A 10,379-nucleotide genomic window follows, 5' to 3' on the forward strand; every position below is an offset into this window, starting at 1 on the left:
CTACCCCCCCCCCCCCCCCCCCAAGAATCTGTCTTCCATCAACTAGTAGACTACACAGGAAAATAAATTACAAGTGTACTTTTGAAGTCTTAAATATTTGGCTGGCTAATTTCAAGGACAAAGGGAGGGAATTATTGGAAATCATACAAAACTTACAAGCAACTCGAGTCATTTACCTTGCATCAGATTGAAAAAAACAAAGTGTCACAGCTCTTGCATATTAAAGAGATGCTCCCAAGCAAACATGAGCTTTGAAATCCTAAGGAAGCTATAAAGCACAAATTTAAAATTCAGGCCTTCAGATCTCTACACCAGCAGTCTCCAAAACAGTATGCATGCATTCTAGGGGGTGCAGGAAGAAAATACTAGAACTTCCTGTCATTTTTTTCTCTAAAAAAATAATGAAGTTTTATTAATATTTAACATACAGATTGACAGCAGCATCCTTGCTCAGTCTGTATGTCAGAGGCTCCTGCGTATGGCATGCACAAGGTTTCCTGAAGGAGGAGTGGGTGTTCCACCACACAAGAGGGTTGACAGTGTCACCCTCACTTGTTTGTTCATTTTCAGCATACTTCAATACATGCAGTTTGTTTGTGCCCAATTAAATGGATTGGCAGATTATATTATCTTGTTTCACCTAAACTAACAAGTGGCTTAAAAAGATTTCTGCAAATAAACTGTGGACTGAAGACAATACTGATAACGTCAGCACAAGCTAACAACAAGATGTCAGAACTAACACCTCTCCTACTAGGAGCTCTTCATAACAAGGGAAAGACAATGCCAACCTAATCAGATGTGACAACAACTTGAAGTGGTGGGGGAATACATAAATCAAGATTACCAAGACTCTTTGAAGTACAGATTTACACCCACTATTACTAACGATGAACCTTGTCCTAGTGTATATTGTGCCTTGAGATATTAGCTGATGATGCTACGAAGCCATCAAAATTAGCAAGACATTTAAAATCTAAGCATACAGAACATGAAGACAAACCTCTACAATTTTTTCAGATGTTTCAAGTCATGCTCAATGCTCAATCCTCAATCCAGTACTCTACGAAACTTCACAGTAAATGTTCTAAGCCTCTTTGGAGGCTTCTTACATAATAGTGAAAGACTAAAAGACATACCATTGGACCACTTGTTCTTCCTTCTGTGGTAAAAATTACTGAAATAGTGCATGGAAAACAGCACAGTGACAAAGTAACACACATTCCTTTTTCAGGAAATACTGTTGGGAAATGCATAGAAAACACTGCTGAAGATTTGAAGAAACGAATATTAGAACAAACTTCGCATTGTGGGGAGTTTGCTGTACAGCTGGATGAAAGTACAGATCTTTCCAATATATCTCAGCTTATCACATGCGCTAGATTCTGTTTCAATAAAGAAATACACAAAGAACTTCTTTTTGTGAGCCATTAAAGAAAAGATGTACTGGAAGAGATATATTCTCAACAAATTTCTTCTTAAATAAAGACAAAAAGATGTACTGTGAGACACGTATTCTCAATAGTAAATGACTTATTAAATAAAAAAATTGTTTTTATTGTGCAGTGTAATGTGCACACGTAACCACTGATGAAGCCACTGCTTTGACTAGAGTAAGAAAAACAATTTCAGAGTGAGGTTACAGAGACAGCAGCACACCAGAAGTTCATTCACTGAATCCTTCACAGCACAGAGACAGAAGCAAAGGAAGTGCTACAGAGAGTCATCGATATGGTTAATTTTAAATAGTCAAATCTTTACAAGACTTTGTTATGATAGACAGTAACCATAAAAACCTTCTGCGCCTCACAGATAGACAGCTTCTAATAACCAACAAAGAAGTAAGATTAGTTATGCATTTTTCTTTCACAAGGAGACAAGTTTCAAATTTGCTGACCTTTTCTGTGATGACAAGTCATTGTCAGTAGTATGCTGCCTAGTAGATATTTTTAAAAAATACTCAATCTGTACCTTCAAGGTAAAGACAACGGTTTAAGAATAATAACTGCTTTTTGAAAGAAACTCGCAGAATGGAGACAACATTTTGAAAATGACTCTTCTGAAACACACCATTATGTGATTTTACTGCTGAAAATGATGCGTGTCAGCTATAAAAAATTCTCATATCTTGTACACGTAATCTTAGAATTCTCTAACGTGTTTAAAAACATTCCAAACAAAAGAGTTCCAAACAAATGGGGTTTGGACCCATTTGTTAAAAATACAAGAATGCAACATCTTCCAATTACCGTGCAAGAACAGCTCATTGAATTCAGGGAAGACAGAAATTTACTAGCCAACTGTTTAACAAAAATCTTTGAATAATCGGCGGATGGGATTGAAAAATTAGTATTGGCATGGTCAGAAAACCACTTCTTCCTTTTGGATCTATGCAGCTTTGCAAAAGATCTTTTTCAGCTATCAGAGCCATCAAAACTAAGTACCGAAATAAAGCAAACTCGGAACAGATCTTCGAATGACTGTATTACAAATGTTACAAGATTTTAGAAAACAATGAAGCATATCCAATCAACATTACTCTCAGCAAAAAAATTAGTACTTATAACACTTTTAGTGAGAGCAAAAATTATTTTGGACTATTAATAAAATAATGTTTATTTCATCTTTGCTAAATCCTTTTTAAAGTTCTGATTTTTGTATATGTTCTATGACTTACACAATATACAGTAGAGATATATAATCCATATATAAATAAATACACATGGGAGTGCTCAAAAACTTTTCGCTGATGGTGTGTGTGATCCGAAGTTTCGAGACCACTGATCTACAGGATCAAGAGAGCAACACTGACAGATAGGAGGCTACAGAGAGGCTTATTTTTGTTTCTTTCTTATACCTAGTAAGCATATATTTAATGCGAAAATAAAGCTAACTGAACTATCGTGTGAAGTTATGACAAATATTTAATGACGTTTTAGAGCTTCAACAAGACATAATGTTACAACTCCTGATAAATGTTAAAGTGAACTTAGATGATACAAATATCCCTAAGCCTTTGTAAAGCTTTGCCATGCTAGGAAAGCAGCCGTTTCCTTTCTTCATACTTCTTTTTTTACTTTTTAATAATTTCAGGGATATAGTTTAAGTCATACTATGTTTTTCTAACACAGGGCCATTTTGTACAGGCAATATTTTAGAGCTAACATGATTAACTCCAGTGACTTTTCCAAAACAGCAGTTCAAGTTCACTGCATCAATTCCTGGAGAGACATGCAATGGGAAGGTGTGGGGGAAAAAAAAAATTCTTACCTGTTTTACCTCTTTCAGGCTTTTATGATCACTTACCAAATGTAACTCCATTCCACCAGTTCAGCTAGTTTGAATGTAGTCTCAGGTTTCAATTAATTCACATACTTATGTTATTGATAAAAAACAAATGAAACCCCACACCCTGACAACTAGTACTTGTACAAAAACCAGTTCTCACCTTGCCTTTGCTTTATTTCCATGGCAAAGTAAACACTGTAGTATTTATCAACAGAAGGCAGTTCTTGATAAAAAGCTATCTTATAAATTTCTGAAGTTGTAATGAAAGAGGAAAAAACTCTAAGATCTTTTGCCTTTCTGTGAACTTGCTACTCAAGGACTCAAGAATTAAATGACTCCCATACAGGATGGTCAAGGACACTTTTTTACCTGCAACGATCTCCATAAGCACAGCATCCTCGCTGATAATACCTGCATACCATGGCAGACTGACTAGTGGAGAGGTCGTGGGAGTAGCGACAGTTGTCTCCTTCCTTGCAAACTCCATGCATGAAGTATCTGTAAGTCAGAAGATTGCCATGAATTAAGGAGAAGCACTACAGCAGTAAAAGTATTTGGGTGATGAGTTATCCCATAAATCAAGCTATGTTGAATTAAGACCACCACTAACAACTCCTGAGACCACATCTCAGTATAAACATACAAATAAGAACATCTGACAAAAGCCGTATCTATTCCAGTGAACTGAACTGCACATTTAGGGACTTAGACTTACAAATGCCTGCAGAAAACCTGCAAAGCAAACCTCATCCTGGGCTACGACACAGAAAGGAAAGTCTTGGACAAAGTAAATGGGGACAAAGTTTTACTTGTAGCCCCTCTGTGTTCCGACTCCGGTAAAAACCCTTACAGAATCCCACCACTGAATCCAAAAATCAAAACCAGCCACACCTTGAATGAGTTTCCTGAGGGCTCAAATCTATTTTGAATTTGCAAATAACTCCATCAGAAGCAATTTCCTCTCTAAGAATGCAAAACATGTTTACGATGGATAATTACATCTGTCAAAATACACACATTAGTTTTTGCAATGGGAGCCAAACAGTCAGTAGAAGCACCCTGCTTCAATACTGTTCTGCCAGTCTTGAAATACTGAGTAGAGTTTTGAAGCTTTTGAGGGAGGTTTACTAAATTTTAGCACACCAAATAACAAGTTTGATTAGGCATCCTCAAATTGAGCTGTTCAAGAAAACCGAACAGTGATTTTCCATTTAGTTTAAATTTTAACATAGAAGACACAAGCTTCTTTAAAACTCTAACTATTCAGACTCAATACACTCACACTGAAACCACAATTGAAAATACAAGTCTAAGTACATCTTTCCCAATCAACAAAGTACTAGCCAAAGGAAAAAGAAAAAAAACCCAGCAATTAAGAACTGAATTCATCAAAATGTTTACCAACACCGCAGTTAAAGAGAAGCACTGGTCCAAGATACTAATTAAGTTGCAAACTCTCAACTCATTGGAAATATCAAGACCTGGTAAGCAAGAAAATGTTAGGGTTCAGGTCTCATACAAATTCTTCATTTGCCCATAAAATACCACTTGAGGGAAGACTGAGAAGCAGATTATAGCCTTCTAAAGCCATCTAGCTGCTCAAAGAGGCAGTTCTGCCCTCCTCCTGTTAGACACTTTCACCACTTTGCATTGGTACTAGCACACCTAAGCAGCCAGCAGAACCAGATTCTCCAAACAGCTGGCTGGGCAGTCACACAACAAGTCGTACAGCCAGCACAAGACAGAAGGATGATCTTTCAGCTGCCCAAACCAAGATTAGGATAGCTCTTTACGAAACCACACATTCAAGTCAATATTCCCAGACTTAAAAGGTGTCAAGTTGTTGAACTGCATGAACTTAAAAATACAATCTGCTATAGTTTTAAGAAGTCAGATAAATCAAAGCGAGTAATTCACCAAATGATACAAGCAGATGTACATTTGCAATCCACTACTAGGGATATATCAAAACCTAAGGGGAGTCTTAAGAGGGCTCATAAACCTCCATGTGCAAAACTAGTGGTGTATTCAGGGTACTAAGAACAAAAGAAAAAATCTGAAGTGGTTTTTATAAACCACCAGCTGACACTTGCCATCTGACTGCAATTCCCACTCAAAACAATCACCTGTCTACACTGTAGTCCCATACTAACCAGGTAAGAAATGTGGTCCTACATAAAAATAAGTGGCATAAGACCAAGATGAATCTCTGCAGGATATTCTCCTCAGAGAGATGGAAACCCCAGTCACATTTGCCAGGTGGCTGCATAAACAGCTATGTCAGCACACATCAGGAACAGGGTATTGCAAAAACAAAGCAAAAAAACACCCACACTCCATACACAGCACTCTCCACTGTGAACAAAAACAAAAAACCCCACCAAAAAACCCCAAACAAACAAAAAAACCCACCGCAAACACACACCCCCTAACACAACCCACCCATAAAGCGAATCACTTCAAAGCAAAAAAAACCCAACCACCCATGAACCAGAATATTACTGGAATTTCTGGTTCACTTTTAAGAAATGGGAGTCACACCAACAGGGTAAAACAATACCTGAGGTTGCTAAACGTTTCTTCTTGTTAACAACTGTTATCTCCACCCTTTGGGTATTTCCACAGAGCTTTGCTTCCCCCATTTGTTGGGGCATGCAATTTCATAGCCGCTTGCTGACTCAGATCAGGAAATGGCTTCAGATGTAACCTGACATTCCTTTCACTGTCCCCATGGTTATTTTTAATCTAGAACAGGTCACTGCTTGGCCCCACTGAACAGTCACGATGCTAGTTAAGCCAGCGAAGTGTTGGGACACCACTACAGCTGAAGTAAGTGGGTAAGAGAAAGGCACCAGCTTGAAGGAAGGAATTCTGTTAGAAAGTACCTGATCAACATAACTTATCCTAAATACATAAGCCTCAAAATCAGGTTCTCCCACTGCTTGCTAGACAGAGCAAACAGAGCTCCAAGTCCCCTTTCCTTCCTTCCCAGCTTACATTACAAAATTCTCTCCAAATACAGATTCTGTCTAATTCTGAAAGCTGTCACAATGCATTACAGCAAGATGGTAGGCTCTAAAGGGGAAGAAAAAAAAAAAACAAAATGAAACACTCACAAGCTCAATTTAATTCACACGTCACTTTTAAAGTCCTGCAATCCTACGCAGCAAACTCAGCATCATTTGAAAAGGAAAGCTGGGGTGGGAAGAGAGAAGAATGTGTTTCTCTAAGGATTACACCAACTTCCCCTCTCCCCACCCACCAAGAGACAAGATTTTTGACTCTAAGGTCACTAAGAATTTAACATTTTACTTACGACATTGCTGTGTTTAGCTAAAATATGCTTTGGTACTGTTGAAAAATAAACAAAGTGCACTATTTTTGGTGAAAAGTAACAAAAGTGCTTTTGGAGAGGATCTTTACACACACAGAATATTCAATTTAATTATCACTTTACAGAACAGCAGTACCAGCCTCTTGTTTCTGGTTATAGGAAAAAAGGATCCTTAAAATGAGAAACACAAGTTACCTGCCTCACTCAGTGACATGCAGAAGGATATCTGAAATTTGTATTCTGTCGAGTACCCAGACAATACATATAATTTCATCTGAACAGTAAAACTGGATCAAGACAACTATATAACTGGATTTTCTCTGAGCATTAAAGCTGCTGTCATCCAAAAAGCACTTACTCTGACAGCAATCCCCTCAGTCTTCCCTATCCAGATATACTAGCATAATTTGGTGAGGCTGCATGGGGGGCCAGACCAGAGAACTCAGTGGAGCCCAAACCCAGATCATCTTCCCAGTTCGGTTCACTGCATGACTACACAATACACAAGTGATACCAACATGCAGAATCACCACACAGAACTAACAGTTGCCTGGACTGGCATTTTACCACTGGAAAACATTTAAACTCTAATCTAGTTATCGATGCCTTGATCAAAATAGCATATCCTGATTTTCATGGGGTACTTCAGTCATAGAAATAAGGCTTTGCACATCCAAGTGCCTCAAGTTATAGACGAGGTCCGACGGGCATTTTTTTGAACCCTAGAGAGAAAACATTTGCCCAAGGCTATAAAACTAATAATTTCTCCAGCTCCCTGGAATTCCAGCCACCAGAAAGAGGTCAGGTGTTACAAGTGCTATAACTAATTGATTAGAATACTTAAATTTTTCAAGTTTATCCAGGTTTCAATGACCTCGATTTCCAGGATGCTTTTCAAGATCTTGTTTTTCACTGCTAGAAAAATTTTACTTGTATTCCTTGCCATAAGCCAATTTGCAATTCTTTATCAAAAAGACACTGCAGTGTTAATCATTTATAACTGCAGTCTAAAATCCTGAACACATACTAGCTTCTTTCAGATGCTTCCTTCTACATAAATGTCTTTTCACTAATGGTATAATCAATATGTAATACTTCTTTCCATAGCTCTTGAAGCTTGCAATGAATTTACTTATTCAAGTGTGGTTCATTCTTTACTTCAGGTCCACTTAATCCCACTTTCGGGTAATGCCATTTTGTTCATTAAACCACTGGTTTACCAAATTAGGAAGTCACACTCTAACAGACCTCCTCCAAAAACTTGAGACATTTCCATGACTGGCAGATGGTGAACCTCAGAATAATGAGCAACTGCAATCATTAGCTTCTTCAGGGGCCTTACAGAGGCTGAGAATTTCCAGGGAAGAGGCAAAGCACACTGTTCTAGCACAGCACATGGACATTCAGCCATGTGAGTGGCTGATGGAATTCTACATGAGTTAGTAACCTTAAGAAAAAGGAAAAGAAAAGAAGTAGGTCTTAACAGCATTTGTCTCCTTGTCCCTTCTTCTCCGTAACCACCTTCACCAAAAAGCTAGTGGGGGATGCAGAACAGCACAGCTAAGAAAGAGGCAATACAAGTAGGCTGTTAAGAGGTTTGCGCTCCACACTATCACTAGGGCTGCCCTAAATTAAAGAGGCATACTTTACAGATTCAGATTCTTCAGATTAAAAGGCAGATAAATACTTGATCTAAGTTTCCAGAAAGAAGAGTGAAGATACCAACATGCAGACAACTCTCAAAGTATACCAATCAGTCGTTAAGGGGTTCATTTATATTCAGGGTTTTTTTTCTTTTAAGAGTGAAATTACATCTATGTACGTCAGCTTGATGATCTTAACTATTATTACATGGTATTTGGAAACCACAAGTATCTGGAGCTAGCAGTATCAAATCTTTGAAAAAAAATGTTGGCTATACCACTGCTTAATAAAACCACATATCCATCCAAAACTGGAAGGACAGAGAAACTTGGTAAGAACGTCCACTCTTTTTCTTATTTCAAACGTATCAATAATGAAAGATCAGAATATTAACTAAAAAGTAGTTATGAATTACAGTTTTATTCCCCTGCAGTTTATTCCAGATTAAAATACTATGAATTATTACACACCACAAAAGCCTTGAAAACGGCTAAACCATAGAAACAATGTAAGATAATTATTTTTCATCTTTTAAGGAATGTGATGAATCCGTAAGTTTCACCCTGACACTTCTAAACTTCAGCTGCAAGAAAAGCAGAAGAATAACATCTGCCAAACTAGATGTCTAGGAGAAATCAAAGTCCTTCACCTCAGTCGTCGTGTCTCTCACTCTGAGATACCAATCATCCATCCCAAGGATACCACACTAACATTCTTAAGTCATTAGGCAACCAATTTATCATAATCAGGTATTCAAAGGAGCAACGAGAATTTATTCTACCAATTCTAAAATTTCCAGTTCTGATAAAACAGCAGTATTTCTTCTCCAGCCATGAAGTGCTAAGTGTTTATACTGATGAAATTATCTCTTGGGAAGTTTTTCAGGCAGCATTTACTGTCGCTCATATGTGATTCAAGTAAATAAAACCTATAAACAAATAAGAATTTGCAGTGTTACTCAGAACAACGGCTCTACCATTTCACCTGATTGAGCCTTTCGATTTTCAGAAATTACGAGCGTTATACAAAGGGAGCACTAACCTATACCCTTGCAGCTCACTTAAAAGCTGAGTTCAGCATCATCCCAGGTCATTTCGTTATCACCGGCCTACGGCTTAACTGCCCTGCGTCAAATATTAACCCAGTTATTCATAGGCAAAACTCTTTGTATGCAGAAGTACTCAGAGGTATCTGAGAAACTGTGCTTCTCAAATGGACATGTTAACAGCACATTAACCAAAATAAACAGTGATCAACCCTTAACGGTAATACTTTAAATACTGCAGGGCGTACTTAACAGCACAAAAGAGACACAGCAAGCAAACTCCCTATGAAAGTCAAGCAACCGTTCCTGATACAGCTATTTCTATGTGCGGAGGAGAGATACAGTTTACACCAGAATCTAGAGCCTCTTCCTTTCTGCCCAAGGCATGATCCTTTTTGCTTCCAAGTGATTTGGAATGTATTTGCCCAGATACATATACAGGTTAAACATAATTAACAATTTGTAAAAAAAAAAAAAAAAAAATTAAAAATTATCAGGAGACGTTCCTTGATGCTAATTTCGGATTGCCACTTGCTTTCATATAAAACAACGTACTTCTGTATTCACAAAACTGTTTTATATTCCTTTCAGCCTGCAGATACGACCAGCAGCGAAAGTTTAAAAATAGTGCATCTGGCAAGCTTTACGCCATGCAGTATGATTTGCACAATCCCATATAAGAGATTTCTCAGGAATACAGTTTAAAGAAAAATACGAATAGAAAATGACGCAGCACACTGACTCAACGTAACACAAGTAGCAGCAATCCTCACATTTTGCAGCCTATCATGACTTATTCCATTCCCGTTCTCTGGTTTAATAAATGATTCTTGCTATATTAAGCAGGAATTAATTCCCATTTTAAAATTTTTATTCAAAAGGACAAGAACTTGAATCGTTTTGCACTTCCTGCTTTATCGTACTTTCTGGAAGGCGGTTACGGGACTTCCGTTCTACGGTCTCCTTCACACCGATCACTGCGGGCCTATTTTCACACAATAAATAGCGGTCCACGGCAACACGTAAGGAGCCAGCAACGCTTCCAACCCTCCCAGCATGGCAAGGGGA

The 10,379-nt window shown here is 37.9% G+C and overlaps 1 protein-coding gene across 3 annotated transcripts in view; it reads right to left on the bottom strand.

The window, feature by feature from the left end:
* MKRN1 (makorin ring finger protein 1) overlaps positions 1 to 3,782 on the bottom strand; it is a 14,990-nt gene extending 11,208 nt beyond the window's left edge. For 2 of the 3 annotated variants that reach the window (XM_010137937.1, XM_010137935.1), the window contains exon 1: positions 3,658 to 3,779. In XM_010137937.1, coding sequence (XP_010136239.1) covers positions 3,658 to 3,779 — 122 coding nt within the window. Of the gene's footprint in view, positions 1 to 3,657 lie in introns of all 3 variants that reach the window. The other variant, XM_010137936.1, reaches the window with a different exon arrangement.
* Between the last annotated feature and the right edge of the window lie 6,597 nt (positions 3,783 to 10,379).

This window comes from Buceros rhinoceros, unplaced genomic scaffold, assembly GCF_000710305.1.
Source record: "Buceros rhinoceros silvestris isolate BGI_N320 unplaced genomic scaffold, ASM71030v1 scaffold5816, whole genome shotgun sequence".
NCBI classification, from domain to species: Eukaryota; Metazoa; Chordata; class Aves; order Bucerotiformes; family Bucerotidae; genus Buceros; species Buceros rhinoceros.